At 38.8% G+C, this 21,169-nt stretch overlaps 3 protein-coding genes across 3 annotated transcripts in view; 2 read left to right on the top strand and 1 right to left on the bottom strand.

The window, feature by feature from the left end:
• The window catches only part of LOC140952460 (uncharacterized), a 20,089-nt gene extending 10,265 nt beyond the window's left edge, over positions 1-9,824 (bottom strand). Inside the window, exons 1-10 of the mRNA XM_073401886.1 lie at positions 9,740-9,824; positions 8,187-8,801; positions 7,698-7,943; positions 7,208-7,247; positions 5,952-6,583; positions 5,519-5,551; positions 4,672-5,328; positions 3,421-3,596; positions 2,326-2,707; positions 1,721-1,747 (exon numbers count right to left, since the gene is read on the bottom strand). Of these exons, the coding sequence (XP_073257987.1) occupies positions 1,721-1,747; positions 2,326-2,707; positions 3,421-3,596; positions 4,672-5,328; positions 5,519-5,551; positions 5,952-6,583; positions 7,208-7,247; positions 7,698-7,943; positions 8,187-8,801; positions 9,740-9,824 (2,893 nt within the window). The remainder of the gene's footprint in view (positions 1-1,720; positions 1,748-2,325; positions 2,708-3,420; positions 3,597-4,671; positions 5,329-5,518; positions 5,552-5,951; positions 6,584-7,207; positions 7,248-7,697; positions 7,944-8,186; positions 8,802-9,739) is intronic.
• A 664-nt stretch (positions 9,825-10,488) lies between these two features.
• On the top strand, positions 10,489-14,521 carry LOC140952459 (neuronal pentraxin-2-like). The gene is made up of 3 exons (XM_073401885.1): positions 10,489-12,634; positions 13,417-13,630; positions 13,930-14,521. Exons 1-3 carry the CDS (start codon positions 12,559-12,561, stop codon positions 14,366-14,368), a joined length of 729 nt encoding a protein of 242 aa, XP_073257986.1. The 5' UTR covers positions 10,489-12,558; the 3' UTR covers positions 14,369-14,521.
• Positions 14,522-16,931: 2,410 nt separating this feature from the next.
• On the top strand, positions 16,932-20,553 carry LOC140952599 (neuronal pentraxin-2-like). The gene is made up of 4 exons (XM_073402028.1): positions 16,932-17,022; positions 17,421-17,503; positions 18,187-18,418; positions 20,063-20,553. The coding sequence occupies exons 2-4, from the start codon at positions 17,431-17,433 to the stop codon at positions 20,433-20,435; spliced, it is 678 nt and encodes a 225-aa protein (XP_073258129.1). The 5' UTR covers positions 16,932-17,022; positions 17,421-17,430; the 3' UTR covers positions 20,436-20,553.
• Positions 20,554-21,169: the final 616 nt, after the last annotated feature.

Below are 21,169 nucleotides of genomic sequence, written 5' to 3'. Positions count from 1 at the left end.
TTCAGAGAACGTTAAACCTCAAAGATGTGACATAGGTATAACCTTTGGTTGAAGTATTGCCTTTTAGTAAAATCCGACTTGTGGTCTATTATCAATGCTACGTTCTGATTGGTTGAGCTACTACTAGGCTATATGTTATAGCCCACTACTAGCGAAAAGCGCCGGCTTTGAAAACCAAAACAGTGGCGGCTGAATCCCGTTTTGCTAGCTAAAGTTGTTTTGTCTCGATATTTTTGACCTACTAGTTGGATTTTACTAAACCAATTATTCCTCTCGCCCTCATGGCCTCTGAATCAATAGCCCATGAGGCCTTCGGCCTTCAGACCCATTCGGGCTCGAGGAATAATTGTTAATTATCCCATACTAATAGAATAATTTAATTTACACGAACTAGTACTCCTCGAAACAGTTAAAATTTCAAGTTTAAGGCCAAGCGTCGAACTTTTCATGAGACGAAGCAAACTCTAAGACGTTCTTTCTGTCTGAAGCAAACGGATAGAACTCATTCAGACTTTAACTGAACCCAACGTCAAACTTTTCATGTCGCCCAATGTGAGGGAATCAAGGACAGTCTTGGATTCTGGATTCCACGCTGTGGATGTCGGATTCCAGGTACTCTATTCCAATGTTTGTCAGTAGGATTCTGGATTCCAATCTTTAGTGGGATTCCGGATTCCTTGAGCTGTATTCCAGATTCCAGGTACTCTATTGCAGTGTTTGCCAGCAGGATTCTGGATTCCAATCGTTAGTGGGATTCCGGATTCCTTGAGCTGTATTGCTGATTCCAAAACCCAGGATTCTGGACTCTTTAAGCAAAAATTTTCCGGATTCCGGAATCCGGATTCCCTTACACGGGACGAAGGAAGATATCATGAACTTAACTCACGGTTCTTCTCATGAAAAAATGGACGTTTGGCCTGGACCTAACTGTGTTTTTTAATCTTCTGACCTTATTTTTATGCCTGAGTGTTTCTTCTTAATTCGTGATATACAGCTATTTCGAGAAAGGTTGTCGGAAGAACTGTGCACGCGATAATCCCGAAAGGTAATATGGGATATGATCAATGCACTTTTCCTGGCACTGTAGCTGTCGAATCTACTTTTGTTGCTTTCCTTTAGCACTCGCAAACATATGTCCATGGTTTCTCGTGCCATTCTTTGAAATTTCTTTGAAAAACAGTGAACTCAAGATCACCCACAATACCTTTCGGGATTGTCACGTGCACTTTTTCCGACAACCTCTCTTGAAATAGCTGTATATCAACAAAGTTATGATAACAGTAAAAAAAACAATAATAACAAATCAGTCGGCAATACATCAAAACTTGCAATGGCTGGGCAGGACAACGCACATAACAAAGAGGAATTACAAGAACCTACTAAGATAATTTACTTTTAAAAATGGATATAAACCCCGATACATTTTGCATACAATCAAATAATTGCATAATTAAAGAAAGAAGACCAAAGAATTACTAGTTGCTTATATTCATCTTCACTTTCCAAGATACCAAAATGCTTTTGAATCTCTTATATAGAACTTTTAACATAAAAACTTCCGCGCAAGTGGACGATCATGGCATTTTTGCGTTTATAGTACCAAAAACCTATAAACACAATTTAACAGAACCTAAAGCTATGTGGTGATAGAGAAAGGAACGTGTCCTAAACGTTTCAGAAAATTTCGTTTATTTTATTCATTCTAAAAAACTTAACTTACGTGGTTGCTCTATTGTACCTCCTGCACCTGTATAACCAAATCAAAACAGACCAATTACTTTATAATTGCATGTACGAGGGCAAAGGGAGAAACTGAAGCGGATTACACAAATAAATTCAAGCAACGGGCGCCAGTTGTTTCAAACGTTAGATGGCGCTATCCACCGGATAACTATTAGGGAATGCTCTTTATCTTTTCGATAAATTGACCAGCACTTTTTGAACAAGTGGAGCCAGAAGTATCTATTCAGACGACTAACTCTGGAGGCCATTATAGCCTCGAAATGCCGCCTTTCTGCCATAACGAGGAATTTGCATCATTATTATTTCTTTTGAGCTATGATCTATGATCATCAATCAACTCTCAGGAAATTCCTATACATTTCAGTTCAATGTTCTAATAAGCGAGGGAGGATTATCTCCTGTAACAAGTCTCCAATTAGCTGTCACTATATTTTTGTTTTATGTTTAACGTGAGAAGAAGCTGCGTTGCTTTTCTTGGGCGACTTTGTATTTCCTTTTGTAAGCCAGAGTTTTTCAACAATTCCACTCCCTTAAAAAGGTCAAAACGTAACTCAAGAAGCTTTTAATACTGAGAGCACCTACCTTTACAAGCATTTCCCACGATGGTTTCAATAACTGTATCAAGTGCATCAAAATCAGCCTTCATTACATGTTGTGAGTCTGGATCAGTGGCCATTTCTCGCAGTTGTTCCTCATTGTAATTCTTTCCAATTCCTACACTGAACACAGTACAGCCAGAGTCTCTCAACTGTTGTGCGGGAGCTCCAATACTGTCCCTTGACTTGCCATCTGTAATGACGATGGCAATATTGGGAACTCCAGCGCGCGCACTTTTTTCAAATAATTCTGACTTGGCTTTGTTAAGCGCTGCCCCGGTCTTTGTTCCTCCGCCGGGATATTTGATTCCGTCGATAGCGGAGAGAACTTCTGCTTTTTTATCATGCTCATCAAACTTCAACACAAGCTGTGATAAAGAAACACGATGTATCCTGATTAACCAGTAACAAGTGTATTTTCCCTTCCCTTTTCGCTCTCCACGCTATTTATTTAGATGTCCGCTAGTATTCATGGACATTAGAAAGACAAGCAATGACTACAGCAATAACTACACCCTCGGGGTAAGCTCGATAGAGGTTCTTCAGAATTTTGCATAATCCTTAACACTTTATTTCGAAACAAACATACGACCGGAGCGGCATTACTATCCATAATAAGTCGTCACCTTCTACCTCCGGACTGCATTTTCCTTCATCATAATGGGAACACTCACTGGGAAGGGCGAAGGGTAGCCGCAGCCCTGTGCTTGATGGAGGTGGCCGCTTAATGCTAACAGAGGTTTCATTTGCAATTCTTTTCTACAATCATTTCACTGTGTTACCATGAATCTAAGGATGCAGTATGGCCAACAGTTTACATGACAAAACTGCACCAAATCCCATAATATTCACATGATCTTAAGAGCTGTAATGTAAGGAGCTGCCTATTTACTCGAGAAGAGCAAAAACTCAACCACCTTTTATATGAGTATATAAATTTATGAAAATTTCGTTGACGACTGACAAGGGATCTGCTGATTCAGGCGTTAAAAAATATTTTGTCATTATGGTATGTACAGTTGTATATTATGTCGATGTATTTGTGACTATTATGTCTTTAACTAGTCTAAACTAGTTTTACCTCCGCCTTTTCGTCATAAACTATGATTCCTACGTGGGTTTCTTCTTTAGATACATCAAACGCTTGGGTTATAGCTTTGACAAAGCTTAAAACCTTTTTGAAGTTTCCTTTACCAGCATTTTCTATGCTTCCAGAGCCATCAATGATAAATCCTAGGTCCACTTTTGCCTTGCATTCTACAAACAATTAAATAGCATATCGTAGTCATTATCATCTCACCGCTTAACATATACAGTATCATCATTTATTTAACTCCTCACTGTTTGCCGGAGAGGACAGATGATATTGCTATATAGAGTTTAAAACTGGTGATCTGAGAGGCTATGTATATCTTTTTTTAGGAAAATCCAACCTAGTGGTCTATTATCAATGCTGCGTTCTGATTGGTTGAGCTACTACTAGGCTATATGTTATAGCCCACTAGTAGCGAAAAGCGCCGGCAAAACAATGGCTTTTGCGTCGCGTTTTGCTAGCTAAAGTTGTTTTATCTCGATTTTTTTGACCAACTAGTTGGATTTTACTAAAACAATTATTTCTCTCGCCCTCATGGCCTCTGAGTCAAAAGCCTATTCGGCCTTCGGCCTCATGGGCTATTAACTCAGAGCCCATTCGGGCTCGAGGAATAATTTTTAAATGACCACTTCAGATATAGTTATAATTAATGGAATGGTCAGTGGAGTCCAACATATTCAGTCCGTCCGCAAATCGCCTTCTACAGTGAATTCTCGATTCAAAGAACCTCGATATAAAGAAAGATTTTCTTTACCCCAATAATAGTAAAATTTATAAAAAAGAACCTCGATATAACGAAGTACTCGATACAACGAACGATTTTCTTTACCCCAATAATAGCAAAATATGTTAAAAAGAACCTCGATGTAACGAAATCTCGTTAAAGCGAACAAATTTTGACAGTCCTTTGGTTCTTCGTTAAATCGAGGATCCACTGTATTAGATCAAGTGGAGGGTTATTAAATGATGATGAAAGATCTTTGAACTAGCTCCTTAGCTTTTACTCTTACATTATCAAGACTGAACCAAAAGTCATTCTGAAGAGTTTCATTCGACTGATGATACCCGGTAAAGCCAAACGCACTTTCGATAGACATTTGCTGCATGTTTCCTAGGGTGATTACAAATCATTGCATTTTTAATACATATAGCCTTATTCCAAATAATCAATGATGCTGCAAGTAGATTAAGCAAGTTAAAAATTCTAAGGTTAAAGCAATTGTATTAATAATGTCTCACTTGAAGTAGGTTTAGGCTTTGGACCAGGTTTCTTTGTATCAGGCTTATTAGGGGTAGGGCCAGGGGTAGTTGTGCCAGGCTTAGGCTTTGGACCAGGAGTGATCTTAGGCTTTGTACCAGAAGTGATTCCAGTTGTACCAGGTTTAGGACTGGGACCAGGCCTCGTACCAGTGACACCGGATGGTGGACAGACGCCGCCACCAGTGGTAACATTAGGGCATCCCTCAACAACCTTGCCCTGGATCACACAAGTCGTTCCCGGCATCGGCATCATCTCAGTTCCCATCCCAGGACAGCCAACTGTCATCCCCTGGTTTAAAGGAGGACACTGTTCTCCTCCCATAGACTGCGAGCTGATTTGAACACAACCGGAGTCGACCGTTATACAGGATGCCCCTCCTCCATTTGATGCTCCGCCGCAATTAGGGATCCCAGCGGGCATTTCTTGGGGCAAACAAGTTAAACCCCCTGCTGTCGCCCCTGCTCCTGGGGAGGCACATCCCCCAGAGATATCTGTTGGAGATGGACAGGGAGTCATTACTTCCATAGCTCCACATCCCCCGGACTGTGCCCCCTGGGGCATACATGGGCTTCCTTCCATCACACTCGGTGTGCATCCGCCAGGTGATTTGGTGTTGTTACCTTTAGTTGATTGTCCTATTCAGAGAAAAGGAAAATTTCATTCGATCATTATTGGTATGACGGACTGATCAACAAGACCAAAAAAAAAATTTTTAGTAATAGTACTCGCAGATTCGCAAACACACGCAATAGTTATAAAGCCTGAATTCTTGTTAACTTGTTTTAGAACAAAGCAAATTAAGAAGTCTATTATTATTTTACTTACCTTTAGCTGTTCCATTAACTTTGTTATTAGTGCCTGGGAATAGAACAATAATGCCAAAAAGTAGTGAACATTATCAATGCATTGAGCATTGGCACCCTGGTACCCTGGTGTGTGTTGGACTCTAAATCGCCGGACCTGCATGCCGGTGGCATTAGGTTTAGAGACTTCGACCTAACAGACATTTTGTCGTTTCTTCTTAATGTGTTAATCTAAAAAGTGGAACAATGCTGAAAGGACCGTACTGTGAGCTAGCATTCGACAGGAGGTTGGTATTATGATGAAGACCCATTCTCGTGGGCACTTGAACATTTGAATAAGCTTAAGTTACATTATTTCACCAGCAGTAAAGGAAAAAATTAATTCTTAGATTATGTTGAAGAGAGAGGAATGGTCTGTTGAAAATCGGATTAAAAATTTAAAAAAGAGGACTTACTAATGCAACCGGAAGTTGGCATCGGACATCCTCCACCACAACTTTGTTGAGGACTGCCACACGAATTATTCCCAGAAGCTGTTGAGGATTGATTGTTATCACATGGATTTGGGCATACTGGGGGCGATACTTGCTGAGGGGGATTATTTGGGCAGGGATTCGGACACGAATTATTCCCAGAGGCTGGTGAGGACTGATTTTTACCACATGGATTTGGGCATACTGGGGGCGATACTTGCTGTGGGGGATTATTTGAGCAGAGATTTGGACACGAATTATTCCCAGAGGCTGGTGATGACTGATTATTACCACATGGATTTGGGCATACTGGGGGCGATACTCGCTGTGGGGGATTATTTGAGCAGAGATTTGGACACGAATTATTCCCAGAGGCTGGTGATGACTGATTATTACCACATGGATTTGGGCATACTGGGGGCGATACTTGCTGAGGGGGGTTATTTGTGCAGGAGCTCGGACACATCGGAGGTGAGACTTGCTGGGGAGTGCTAGTACTTGCGCACGGATTCGGACATCCTGCAGACTTTGAACTATTGCTTGATTTATTGTTGCTGTCCATTGCAGTTTCTTTTGGTGGTTCTACAAGTAGTTGGCCATCCTCATCTAGAAAACTATTTCAGATCACATACAATTTATTCAAAATAAGCGTCAAAACAGAATCTGAATAACTAATTTATGCCCCATACAATAGAGTACTAAAGTGTGACGTCATAAAAATGAAATTTCTGAAATTATGGGATTTGTCAGGATATTCTGAAAGAACAATGTCCAAGAGGCCTACTTGCCAAAAATGAGCAATTGGCGGCAAATGGTCTCTGAGATCGTAGCCCAGTTATGCTTACAAAACTCCATACAAACCCTTCTAAATTTTTTTTGGGTCGACCCCAAAAAAAATTAGAAGGGTTTGTATGGAGTTTTCTGAGTATAACTGGGCTACGATCTCAGAGACAATTTGCCCCGAAATGCTCATTTTTGGCAAGTAGGCCTCTTGGACATTGTTCTTTCAGAATATCCTGACAAATCCCATAATTTCAGAAATTTCATTTTTATGACGTCATCACTTTAGTACTCTATTACAGAGGAAACAGAAGAATATGTGTGAGTGTGTGCTGTAAATTGATTTCGATAACGCAGAAATTAATTTAAAATGTTGTAAATGACTTTGTTAGGGGAGGGGGGGGGGGGGAGATAAATATTATGTAATTTTTCTAATTTATTCTAGTTTAGTCCTTCACCTATACACCTCGTTACTCCAAGGCCCTCCTTCGCCATCACCTGAAAACAAAATGGTAATATAACTAAATAATAATAATAATAATAATAATAATAATAATAATATGATGATGATGATGATGATGACGATGTGATGATGATAATTGATGATAACACCATCATCACACTTCAAATGTAAAATTAATTCATGATAATCGCTAAGGGTTTTTACCTGTCCAACAACTGGTAGATATCTCTAATTCAAGTGTAACAGTTCGCCGTCTAGTCAGGGAAGTCAACTAACTTTAAGACAAGTTGCGGATAAACTTTAATGGATGTAGCAAGTTCTTAGATAGCTGTGGCTTCAATAAAGTGGTAAATTTAGCACTGCACTGAATTCTCGAAATACAGAATTTATTTTCCTTTTTTTTTGGAAGTTTTTAAGGGATGTCAAGTTTTAGCTGTTTCTTGTTAAGAATCGCCAAATAGAGGATGGAGAACGATTATAATCACCTCCACAATCTGAACTAGGCCCATGTTTGCGATATGTGTTCTTGTCGTTTCTCCCGCCAAAACACTGACCACCGTTCTGTATAGCAAACAGCTCGAGGTCGTTTTCATCTGCTGCTTCGGCGCATTTCATCAGGGCATTTACTCTGGTCTTGTAATCATGTTGTTTAAGCTTTGAGAACTTTCCTTCTAAACTTTCCATGGCACGGTCTTGCTGAGAGTCTGCCCAGCAACCGATGCTTTTGAAGACTGAAATGCAAAGTGCAGCACACTTAAAGATTGTATTTGAAGTGAAATTAATACCGTGCATTTCAAGTGCTGCGATCAGAATCCGGAATCCAAGTTCCACCGACCAGGATCCCGGAATCTAGTACCTGTGGCAAGTTTAAAAGAGTTTGGAAAGTGTTTAGGGCCACCTTAATTGAAAGGTGCATAAGACATGATTACAATGGTGTAAAAGTTCCTAACAAACAAGGTTATTCACTTGCTTACATCTTCCTCTGATCTCAAACGTCTCTGTTCTATCCGGAGGTGTCGGTTTAGGCTTGGGTTTCTTAGCAGCGTCACTGATCGTTTGAGAAGGTTTTGCGGGGATTAAATAGGCGGCGGAGTTACTAATGGATGAAACTTCAGCGGATGAGGTGAGAGGAGTAGTATAAGACATCTGCTGACTCTGATCGTAAGTGTGAGGGCTTGATGACGATGAGTAAGACAGTTGCTGGGATTGAGACGAGAAGGGAGTGGTTGACGTTGACGGGGCATATGGTTGGGATGGGTATGATGAAACTGGGGAGTAGTATAATGAAGGAGCGGAAGCTGGATAAGGGTAATGGGATGGGGCAGGGTAGGCATAAGGGTAAGGGGACTGTGATGGATATGATGAAACAGATGGGTCTGAATACTGTGTGGGACTCAATGGCAGCGATGGATATGACGGTTTGTAGAATGATGATGGTGCAGGATCCGGGAGAGATGGGGCGTAGGCTGCATACTGGCTGATATACGGGTCTACTGGAGAGCGAGGTGATAGGTAATAAGGGGCTGTGTGCCGGTTGAATAGTGCCTTTCGAAGCCCAGAGATGCGATGTCTGGTTCCTCTTGAAAGCCCTGAAATCATATCAAAACAAGTGGGTTTAATATAGTCTATAAGAAACTCTGACCAGCTGGGGTATATCCGAGGAGCTTACTACTGAAAAGTTCTTCGAAACAAGTAGATCAAAAACCGTTTTGCATTCAGTGGCTTCTAATTGAACTTCAGATAGTCAAAATAAGTCAAATTCAAGAAGAGAAAAGCTACAAGCGACAGTTTTACGGCGTAAGATTAGAACCCGACATTCCAAAAAGGTAATTATTCAGTCGATTAGATTTTTAAGTAAGTGAGTAAATATAGGTATACTAAGATAGTACGAATTTGAAAAAGTTTTCGAGTTCAAAACTCGACAAGTTTAGTTTATTTACCCATTCCTTCATCGGCTGAAACATGTAAAATCGTTGCAAAGAAGGTGAGTCAATTTTTCTTCGCTTAAGTTGACATTTTACGCGAGAAATATCCGTATTTTGCAAAGCATCTTTTTGCAAAACAAGAACTGATTACGCGTTCAAGACTTCGTAGACAAGATTTTGCGACTGGTAAGAATTTCTCTTTTAATCAGTGCCATACAAAGAGTTTTGCGTTTTTTCTCGGGAAAGTTATTGTATAAAAGCAATAGAAAACTTTTTTCCTGTGTTTGCATAGCCTGATATAAACACTCGAGGCGTTGGGAGAATTCTCGACGGTTATGCAAACCCTCGACTTCGTCTCGAGTTTGCATAACTGTCTCGAATTCTCCCAACTCCTCTCGTGTTTATATCAGGCTATGCAAACACGGAAAACGTTTTCTATTATTTAAATATAACGTAAGTCAGGTATTTGGCTAGTTCTCAGTTATAGTTCTGCTAAATTCAGGCTTAGTTCGCCTTAATTACCTTTGCTTAACTACATTTATTTCATGCCTACTGATATCTTGGCAAATAAATAGCCAAAAGAGTAATAGGAGGTAACTTACCTAAATTTTTGTCTTTAAACAATTTCTTCAAGATAATGTGATAGCGATTTGTCTTTGTTCCTTCAGCAACCACAAGGACCGTCATGCCGACAATCAGTATGGTCCAAAGAAATAACGGTTTCAAACGCATCCTCATCTTGCACTGTATGACTAGAAAATACATAAAGATCAAACATGTCCACCCAATCGTCGATAGAAAAGTCACTATGGGTCATACAGGTAATGGGTTCCTGTGGACGACTCAGATTATCTGAACACAGGGTACCCATCCTCAACGCAAAACAAACCGGCATTGGAAAACTAAAATGATGTACTGAACGAGATCTTTGTTCATCATCAGTACAATAATGCTGATGACAATTTTAAAATCAGGTACGTCTCCCAAAGTGCATTAGTCTATACTGAGGCCTGTACTCACCAATAAACGCCGAGAAAGAAAAACTAGATTCTATGTTATCAGCCATTTTTTCCTAGAAAACTGTCCTCTTTGGTCAACGATCGAACACTGGTTTTTCGGAATTCCGAAAAGAACGGGTTCGAAATTGTGAAAAAGATAATGACAAATCAGAAGCGATCTTCTGCCAAATTAAAGAAACTTGAAAACCTATTTTGAACTGCATGTAACATGTTACTGCTTGCGCCCTTGCGGAAGTACCGTTTTATTAAGACAGAAAATACATTACTACTACCAGGGGCCTATGACGTCGGCACAGAGAAAGCTTCATTGCAAAAGACTAGGTCGCTTAATAATCCGGATATTCTAAATATATCTGACCGCCGACATTTGCGAGTTTATAAATTATGAAGCGACATGAAAATTAAATCCATCATTAAAAAAATATTATAAGAAACAAACAACATTTGATATAAAAAAATTGCTAATCAAATTATAGCAAAATTTTACCTCAGTTAGTGGGCGAAAATACGTGATCTTTTACCCCCGTCGTCCGTTACCTTAAAATCATGTCAGAATTCAAAATTATACCAACTACTCTCCTCTTGTTTTTTGTGAGCGTCTACCTCCCAGATGTAACTTTGTGTGCCTTAAGTGGAACCACGTTGGTCGCCTGTGTACTCCTTTTTACTTCTTTTGGGTAAGATCTTGAGAAAACTGTTACACTCGCCAAAAGATTAAAAAGCCACTGCAAAGAAGTTTTATTATATGCAAGCACCGGTTACTTAAATAAAATCACCCTTGACTGTCACCTGTTTGATCGACCAATCTTGCTAGAGGAAAGGTCAAGTACCACTTGAGCCCTGTGACGGAAAACGATAGAAACGTTTCCAAGAGAAGGCTACTAAATTGAATGAAGTGATACAGTTAACTGCTTACCATGCTTACCATAGAAAGATTGAAATTGGGTGACCAATTTTATCTTTTCCTGTTATTTTCAGGCATTCTATCCCGGCTTGAATTGAGTGATAAAGCAGACCTTAGCCAGGGGGGCTGTTCCATTGATCCTCATACCGTGCTGACAGAGTATACGGTCTTTTTGAGCCGTACCTTTAAACGTGTATGAAAAGCATAATGAATGATCTGTATAGAGTAGTCTAAATGACGTTGCATATCATAAAACACCACCCATGATTGAAGTGTCAGGATCTCATACTCATGTGGGATATTTTTCAGAGTACTCACTAATAACAAATCTGCGACTCAAATCGTACTGACAAACTACTATAACGACATGAAGTGTATATTTAAGACTTTGAAAGTAAAAATTGCGAGCTCCGCATGCGTTCTTGCAGGCTATGCGTCCCTCCTATGATTATAGTAGAGACCGTGAGATGCACTGTTTCTACCTACGAGTACAGGTACAAATGTCCAACCAACATGTTTGGTATGCAATTATTTTAAAGGCGACCATGATTTCTAGGTGTGGTAATGGCATCATCGTTCTTTCCGGTAGCCTACCGGTTTTTACCAGGGTGGGAGGCTATCTAGCCCTATGTACGGCTACGGTCACAGTAACTTTACCCATGTCTATACAAGGAAGCGATGTATCTTAAGGTCTCTATTACACGCTATTGACTTCCCTACGTGCTATACAAGGAAGTTTTTTGATACTCTTTGATTAAAGACTAGATTAACAGGCGCTTTATGAGCCAAGCGAGGCGAACGCAGAATTTTGCGCGAAGCGCGAGACAAGGGGGAAAAGAAAAATTTCTCCTCCCCTCGTCTCGCGATTCGTGCTTGTCTCGTGCTTCGCGCAAAATGCCGCGTTCGCCTCGCTTGGCTTATAAAGCGCCTGTTATGCAGGCGCGATGCTCATTACCTAAGCGTATCATGAGATTCAGTTCCTCTCAGCTTCAATTCAGTGATGTTGACGTTTTAGTTTAAGGGTTGCGTGTGAAACGGAACAGGAACATTAAAGGCTATCGTCTTCCTTTCCAGCTATACACAAGAACTCAAAGTCGATAACTCGGTGCTGTTCATTTCCTTGCCCCGTTGAGTGGAACACTCAGTCTTTAAGGTTGCTGATAAATACTTCCGCAGAGAAAAAAGGTAAGGGAGGATAACAAAACTGGACTAAATCATTTACATTGAAAATCTCCTGTACTAAGTTTTGTGTCACAAAACAGTTATAACAAAAACATTGGGGATTCATCCATTTGTCAGTGTATTCTGTGCGACCATTTAATATCATATTAACGTTTCGATCATAGTAAGAAAAATCTGAATATATTCATCGCTATAGGCCGTTCGGTTCTAATGGACAACATCCAGTGAAATCAGTATTCGTCAGTATTATTAGAAATAACTCGGACTTGTTACTTAGACTACTTTTTTTATTTCTCATTGCTCCAGGACAACGGTCATGGGTACATTGTATCTTTGCGTTGGCTTTGTTCTGATCTTTGGATCTCTAAATGTCAAGGTGTTGTCTTTATCTGGTGAGAGTTTAATGAAGCATAACTGAACGGTTTTTGGAAAGCTTCAGAGCTTGTGCTTTGAAACAACCACCAAGTAACCGACTGATTTTACGTGCCCCACCGAAACAAAATCACAGGCACTCAACGAGAATATAGTTCAAAACCACTTTAAGATAGCATTGTTAAACGTATTTTAGTATTTAAACGGTAGATATAGGCATATTTTTATCTCCTGAAAATTTTTCATCTGTTCGGATTTCCTAGCTGAAAGTCTAGTGATCCGAAAATTATAGGGATCCAAACTTACCTTTTCGAAAATTTCAGCCAGAAAAAAGGCTCCCGAAAATTCTAGGTGACCTTTTTAGGGTAAAAAATTCTGGGCAATTATAACATATTTTAGATGCTTGAAAATCCTAGGAGAAGCAGGCAAGCAGGAAATTTTACAACGAATGTTCAGAAGAATTCTAGATTTCAAATCGTCACCCGAACGGATATTTTCCGAAAATTGCCGTTAGGTGCCCCTGCAAAATGACTTGAAGGTAAAATCGACTATTTCAAGGTGGAATAGAACATCAATAAATAAATAAATAAGTAAAACGAAAGAGAAAAAAGGAAGTGAGGGTCTTAAGCGTTCTTGAGGAGAAATTTAATAAGGTTTAACTAATGCAGAAAAGGATTTGCTTTTAAAAAAAAGCAGTTGATACGGTGAAAGCTGTTACTCGTTTTCTGTCTCTCTAAATAACTGTAGTTATCCCTATTACTGACCAAACGTTGCCCTTGATTTTTTCATCTACATATTGCAGACTACGCTCTACACTTTCCAACTAAAGGCACCAGTGACTATGTGAACATCTGGGGTATGCCCAGCTTGACCCAGTTCACTGTATGTCTCTGGGTGAAGACAAACGCCACTACCGATGGTACTCCGTTCAGTTACGGTGTTCCCGGCCAACAGAATGAAATTGTCATCCTCGGCGTGAGGAACCCTGACATTTTCATTGCGGGTGGAAGCTCTAGGTACATTTTGCTGGTAAAAACGATGAAATGAGTCGTTAACAGATCTTAACAGTGTATATCCTGATCAATGACGAATTTTGCTTTATCCTCGTTTTTTTTTTTGTTTTTTTTTTTTTTCATGTTTTTTATATTTGTATTTTTATTTTTTTGCACTTTTGGCGTGAAATATGTAATGAAACGGGCAAATATCAAGACCATTTAAGAGGAAATGTTAACAATTGGACTACCATTCAAGCCCGATTTGCCAAGACAGTATTAAATTTTAAAATAAAGTAAGTTTTAATTGCCAAAGTAAAAAGGGGCTTACAATTTTCTTCTTACTCAGTTATTATTTCTTACAGTTTTACCTTACCTTCAACAAATGATGGAAAATGGCACCACGTCTGTTTATCCTGGGAAAACATCGCGGGCTCATGGAAATTATACAAAGATGGAGCAGTGGCAAAGCAAAGGGATTCGCTGGGAGCAGGGCACGTGATAATATCAGGAGGATCGCTTATGCTGGCTCAAGAGCAAGATTCTTTAGGTGGCGGCTTCGATATAAATCAATGTTTCATTGGGATGTTGACAAACGTCAATGTCTGGGATCACGTGCTTTCCCCTGCAGAAATCGAGAAGATGTCAAAATCGTGCCTCTTTGGGGAGGGAAACGTATATAAGTGGTCTGATTTCATTTATGGCCTTAAAGGGGAAACCAGAGTAGTCATTCCATCTCCTTGCAAACCAATGGCTTCCTAACTATAAGTTTGCTTATATAAAGCGTTGTAAATGTAGACTGAGTTTTGTACTTGTAACGGATCTGAATTCAGTGCTCTAAAGCGGTTTTTTAAACTAAAATTAGCGTGACAGTACAGCAATAAAATGAACAAAAATAAATTTGATAGAGTATGTTTTTAATGGTGTTTGTGGTTTTTGGAATAAAAAACTTGCCTTGCTGTTTGTAAAATCCTGGGTAATGTCAAAAACATGGTAAAAACGAAAAGTGAAGCATTGTGTTTTTATTGGACGGATCCAAAAGTTAATACCTGAGAGATGATAAATGTCCTAATATGTACTAAAGTTTATCGCATGTTAAGCCATCAAACCATTGCAGTAGCAAATAATTCTCAATGTAAATTTTATACCAAAGTTACACATCAGTCAAAGTTGAAAAACGACCGTATCGAAGACAAAATCGTTAAATACGATAGACAACGAGGAATCGTTGCATTTCTACGTCGTATACGTTGCATGTGATACTTTCCTTGTAACGTTAATTATAACAAATTATAGTGAAGAAATAGACTTCAAGTAAACTCTTTATCAGTGAAAAAGCCGAAAGGGATCGTAAACTTTTTTCTCTCAGTTTCAGTTTCTTTGAATCGGCTGAACTATTCTCTTGCAGGGGTGTTGTTAAGTTTAAAATAAACGACATCAGCGGCAAAACAATCATTATTGGTCTCACTACACCAGAAAACTTTAAAAATCTTAAAAAAAAACAAGACGGTTAACAAAAGAGCTGACAAAAGCAAAGCTTCAAAAACCTTATTCCTTGTTTTGTCAAGTTGTTTGTCAGTTTCTTGTTTTTATTCCTCGTTTAGTTTCCTAAGTTCCTCGTTGTATTTTTTCAAAAGTATTCATTTCTTATCGAGTACAGACAATATTTTTTCATACTTATTATTGAATTGACTTTGCCCGCGAAGTGCTTCCATTTGATGCATGAAAAAGTTAATTAATCAACGCTAAGGAGATGATGAAGTACTGTTTAGCTGTTTGTGTATTTCAGTTGTTTTCGCGCTGAGAAACGATATCCGACAAAATTTGGATTGTGGCCAACCGAGCGACAAATATAAGGTACGAGACTGAAATTTTAGTACAAGCAGCGCGCATGAACGGAAAAGGAAATTGTGGGCTTTCATTATTCACGTGCCGCAAGTAAATCGTAAATAATTATACTCAGTGACAAAAATTTGATCTTCTTCGCGTTTCTGTGAAGTTGAAAATTTAGTCTACGAAAAGAAATGCGACCATGAATATTTTGGATATTTTAGAAAGGGAATAAAGTATTCCAGGGCAAAGATTCGTTTAAAACTGCCCTCCTTCTTACGAATAATTGCATGTCTCCCCCGATGAGAGTTGCACACTGCCAACGGTCTCTGTACATACTATACGTCATCTGACAGACTTTGGATTTTTTCCCGTTTAACAGCGTGCTGGCCTTGCTAAAGCTCGCCAATAATTTGAACTTTTGTAATGTTGCCAATGTTTTGGCCGATGGAAGCAACAAACAGGAAACATTTCAATGGCTATAAACTTCGTTTCCTGCTGCTGCGCTGGCAAGCACATACTCGGGGGTTAAAACTACATTTTTAGCATTTTGCGCTTTCCTAAGCGAGTTGAATAGATTTCTGAAACTCACACAGATGAGTGGTCAGATATTTATTGAGGCTGCCGTAAAGGAGAAACCATGCAAAGTAGTTATTCCATCTCTTTGTAAGTCCGCCGATCAAGACATATACTTTTTCACTGACTCTCCTTTTTTTCTACTTTTCTTCCATCCTTTCTTTTTTGCTTCTTTCTGCTTTTGTTCACCCACTAAACCCTAAGCAATACCTGTCTGGTTCAATTGCCACTCCGTCCTCTAAGGAGATCAAAATCTGCAATTTACACCGCGAGACGACGAGCTTTCCCGCCCCTAACGTACGTTTTAGCGACATCTTGAAATTTTAGCAAACTTGACAACTGAATTGCGCAGCAAATCTTACTTTTAAAGAACATGTCAGTGAGTTCAAATGATGAAAATTTTATATGGGTTTATAGTTATTGATGTCGACGATCAACGTTTTGAGCGAATAACTTACCACTCTACACGAATGATAAAGGGAAAGGATAAGAATACACTTCAGAAATCATCAACCTATTTGCGTTAGAACTTCCTTTTGCACCTGTCTGTTTATGAACTTGAGTCTGTATTGCCTTCATTAATTCACCCGACGTATTCTGTATTTACCCTCTATGTATGGAAAAGTTGCGCCGGTCGACCTCGTTGCGGGTGTTAACCCACAATAAACGTGAAGTCTTACTGAATAATTTTGACGTTCCGGTGCAAGGGTCGCTCACTGAACGGAACAAGAAGCTATCGACTTGACTTGTGTGCTACACTGGGAAAAAAAAAAGATTTTAAAGCCTTTCAGATTCAGTTCTTCTCAGTTTAAGTACGGTATTGTTGACGTTTCTGTTGTTCAAGCGTTTCTTGTGAAACGGAACAGGAAATTACTGGCTATCAGTGGATATCGCTCCATGCCTGCTAGTACAAAATCACTCGTACATATCCGCTTTTGTTCATTTTCTTGGCCAGTTGAGTAGAGAACTCAGTTTTGAAGAAAGCTGATAAATTTTTTTTCAGAGATAAGGTAAGGCAGGATATCAAAACTGATTGATAGGACAATCAGCCAATCAGTCTGATTTCGTTGGGCACAATGAAACTGTATTTTGGAAGATTTCTACATAGAATAAGATGTATACGTTTGCATAGCACCTAACTCAAAACTGAACCATATTTACTAGTTTGTTTTTGATCCAAAACAGTAGTACCAAAAACATCAAAAGATCATCTATTTATCTCTGTTATCTGTACTCCTTTTTAATCCTATTTAAAATTTTGTAAAGTTGAAAGAGAAATCTGCAATTATTCATCACTGTAGGCTTAGATTCTAATGGTCTATCGGGCAAAATATTCGCACAGCGTCATTTTATCAGAAATGACTATCTCGTTACTTAATCTAACTAACTTAGTTCACTTTTGTTTTAGAAAAACTGCGATGCGTGCATTGTACCTTTGTGTTGGTTTTGGCCTGGTCTTTGGATCTGTCAAACTGTCATCGGCTCTGACCGGTAAGAAAATTTAACTTAACCATAAAACGCTCTGGCAAGCTTTTACTTTTATACCAGGCCTGCTTTTATACATTGTACTTGTAGCGGACATAAACAAAATTACTTGAAAAACGGCCATGAGCAATGAGGAACAGCACAAAAAAGACAAAGGCTGAAAAAAAGAGAACTCTTCTGAAAAGAAGAAGCAGATGAGAGTTTAACAGTTGAGAATAATTGGAGGGGGCAATGAACAGTTCTAGAGAGAAAAGTACTGCGAAGCCCGGAAAAACCGTTAGCTTTTTGGCTTTTGGCTGTTTACCATTAACAAAAAGTTTACGGAAAGTTCGTTGGAAAGTAAATGGAACAACACTTTTTAGATCATTTCAGAGGAAAAATAAGGAGCATAGGAACATCTGAAAAGGTAGTCCTGTTTCCCAGACGGAATGTTCCAAACGAAAATTCGAGTTCCATTTCTCCAAAGCCCTTTTTGATACCGGTTTCAGGCTTTGATGGAACCCAGATTTGTACAAATAGTAAACGCGATTTCGGGACGAAAGTCACGGTTTACCAGTCCCGAATTTTGCTTACAATTTACGCAAACCGTAACCGACCGGTTTGCCGTTCCTTCTCCTCTTTCTCTCTAAATAAATAAATAAATATATCTGACTGAGCAAATATCTGAAATAACTTCTTTGATTTTGCAGACTACGCTCTTCACTTTCCAACAAAAGGCGTTAGTGGCTATGTGGACATCTGGGGTATGCCCAGCTTGACGCAGTTCACTGTGTGTCTCTGGATGAAAAAAAACGGCACTAGCAGTTATAGTAGAATGTTCTTTTATGACTCTTATGGTGCTCCTGGCCAGAGGACTGTAATTTCGATCGGGTACAACATCTGGGGCTTTCCTGGCCTCGAAATTGGTAAAAGCGGCATAGGGTACATATTCCATTTAAGAAAGATGAAATAGTATTTAAAAAATGATCAATAAATTATTTATTTATTCTCTCCTTTGGCATATTGCTATAGAAAGGTCAAACATGAAGAACATTTTTAATGTTATCTAATAGAAGTGTTATAGTCAGAGCTAATCCAAGCTAGCATCGTAATTTGAAGAAGCCAATTATACGAGGAGAGCGGTTCTGTAGTTTCCTCCGTGATCGGGAAATATCCTCCTTTTAATTGACAAACTTTGATAGACACGACAATGATTCAGAAATCAAATCAGGTTACTCTCTAAGAAGCTTGGCAGAAATACTGTCAAGAACTGTAGCTTTCGATTTACAAAGTTTAGATAACAAAGAAAAGACGGTCAACCTTCGTCAATTTCATAAAACGAGACAGGCTGTCGGTTTTATTAGGTAATGCAAAAGGCAAGCATCAACTTCGCAGATTTCTTTGGGTTGTTAAGTATTTTCCACGATCGTTATATGTTTCTGGAAACTGCCCACCTACCCCTCCCTTAAGCTAACATTGACGCTTACTTCTCACTTAGGGAAAAATGTTGGCTTAGGGGAGGGGTAGCCGGGGGGTTCTAAATCTGCAAGATGAAGCGAATCCTGCGTTCTGATTGGCTTCCCTAGCGGACAAAAAGACTGTGCAAGACGAGTCCATCTTGACCGTATTTTCCGCGTTAGTCCCGCAAGTTCTCCTTTTGGTGATATAAAAATAAAATCCTTTATTTACCAAACTTGTTCGGCCAAGATGGCTTAATATTGGGCCTCACTCTTATTTCGTCTGGGTCAATAAAAAAGTAAAAAAAACTTGGGAAATATCTAGGCATCTTGACCTAACAAGCTTGGTCAATAACGCATAAATGTATATATACAGTAAAAACCTGCAACTAAGAACCTACATTTTTAGGAGTTAGCCTAAACAGGTTCTTATAATAAATGGTAGTTAACAGAATTTTAGGCTATTTAGGTTCTTAAAATGGGTTCTTAATCCTGGAGAGAAACAATTAAAACACAGCTGCAAACAAGTTGGTCATTAGCCTATACTTTTATTTTCTTCAGCCCCACCCCACCCCCCACCCCCCCAAAAACATTTAAGAATATATCAATTTATACATTTACATGTATTTATATGCTTTGCCGAGCTGTACAAAGCTTTAACTGTAACAATAATATTCAGGATAATATTCAGAACAGGGCCCAACAATGGCAATCTGCTTTTTTTGCTTCAAATATGATTCTTGCAATGCAGCTGTAATGTACTAGTATGATTTTAGAAATTAAGAACCTGTTTTAAATTTCTTAGGCTAAATAGGTTCTTGTTTATAGGGGGTATAAATGACCAATTTTAGGCTAACAGGTTCTTAATTTTTAGTTTCTTAGTTACGGGTTTTTACTGTATATATGTTGTAGTAAATTTTTTATGTCAGGTAATTTTTGCTTTTCTTTAGTTTTTGGGTATGGTAATGTATGCTAATGAAGTTGAAACAAAAGAAAAATAGAAATTACCTGAAATAATAAATTAACTAGAACATATATATATCAAAATAAAATCTTCTATAACAAGAAATTCATTTATAAAAGTCATCTATAAAAAGAATTTCCTTTCTCTCTTTTTAATCTTCTTTAGTGGTTGGCGAATTCAACTAGTTGATGGAAAATGGCACCACCTCTGTTTATCTTGGGAAAACATCAGGGGTCATCTGAAAATATACAAAGACGGTACTTTATCTGGGCAAAGCAGTGCGTTTCAGGGTGGTGCAGTGATTAAGTCGGGAGGATCGCTCACGTTGGCTAAACTTATTGGAAGAAACGGCTTCGACGGGATGTTGACAAACGTCAATGTTTGGGATCACGTGCTTTCCCCTGCAGAAATCGAGAAGATGTCAAAATCGTGCCTCTCTGGGGAGGGAAACGTATATAAGTGGTCTGATTTCATTCATGGCCTTAAAGGGGAAACCAGAGTAGTTATTCCATCTCCTTGCAAACCAATGGCTTCCTAACTGTAGGTTTCCTAATACAAAGCGCTGCAAATGTAACGGAGTTCAAGTTTTTGTACTTCATTAATGCTGTAACGCGCCTTTTCATGGAAACGTAAAATAAAAATGAGCCTAAACTGCATTTGATAGTATTTGTTTTTAATGTCTGTAATGCAACTGTCTGCCATATAAGATCGAGCCAGATATTTGGTGCAAACGAGAAGTAATCAACGTATTTCTTCAGTAGACGAATTTCAATTTCAGTACTTCATAGAATTAGCGAATAAGAAAATTTATCACGCTCTGGTCCATTAAGCCTTTGCAGTGACAATAACTTCAAAAAAGAAGATAAGCAAAGTACTTATCGTACAACTCAATCACAGTTTAAGCCCGGAGTTTAAGAACCAATGTAACGAACAGTAGTGTTTTATTTGGTAAAGCAAACAAGTCATGCTGGAATACAAACTGTTTTCAGTCGTCTTTGAATGATTATTTTCTCGGCTAGCGAGGGGTTTGTTTGAAAATAAAGAACGGCAAACCAATCCCGCTTTCTGTTTAAAAATGCTGAAAACAACGTAATTAACAAAAGCAACTTCCTTCCGTTTTTGTTTGTCCGCCTTAATTATTGTCAGTTTAGATTTTGCCCCCTTTTGGTTGCCTCATGCATGTAAGGCCACGTTTTGGATTAAAGTATCATGTTTTTTTAATTTTTTTACAGTACTGTACTCTCTTTTGATCGGGTTCTGATTTTATATTTG

This window comes from Porites lutea, chromosome 11 (assembly GCF_958299795.1).
Source record: "Porites lutea chromosome 11, jaPorLute2.1, whole genome shotgun sequence".
Lineage (NCBI taxonomy): Eukaryota > Metazoa > Cnidaria > Anthozoa > Scleractinia > Poritidae > Porites > Porites lutea.
This window is presented reverse-complemented; position numbering and strand designations above follow the sequence as displayed.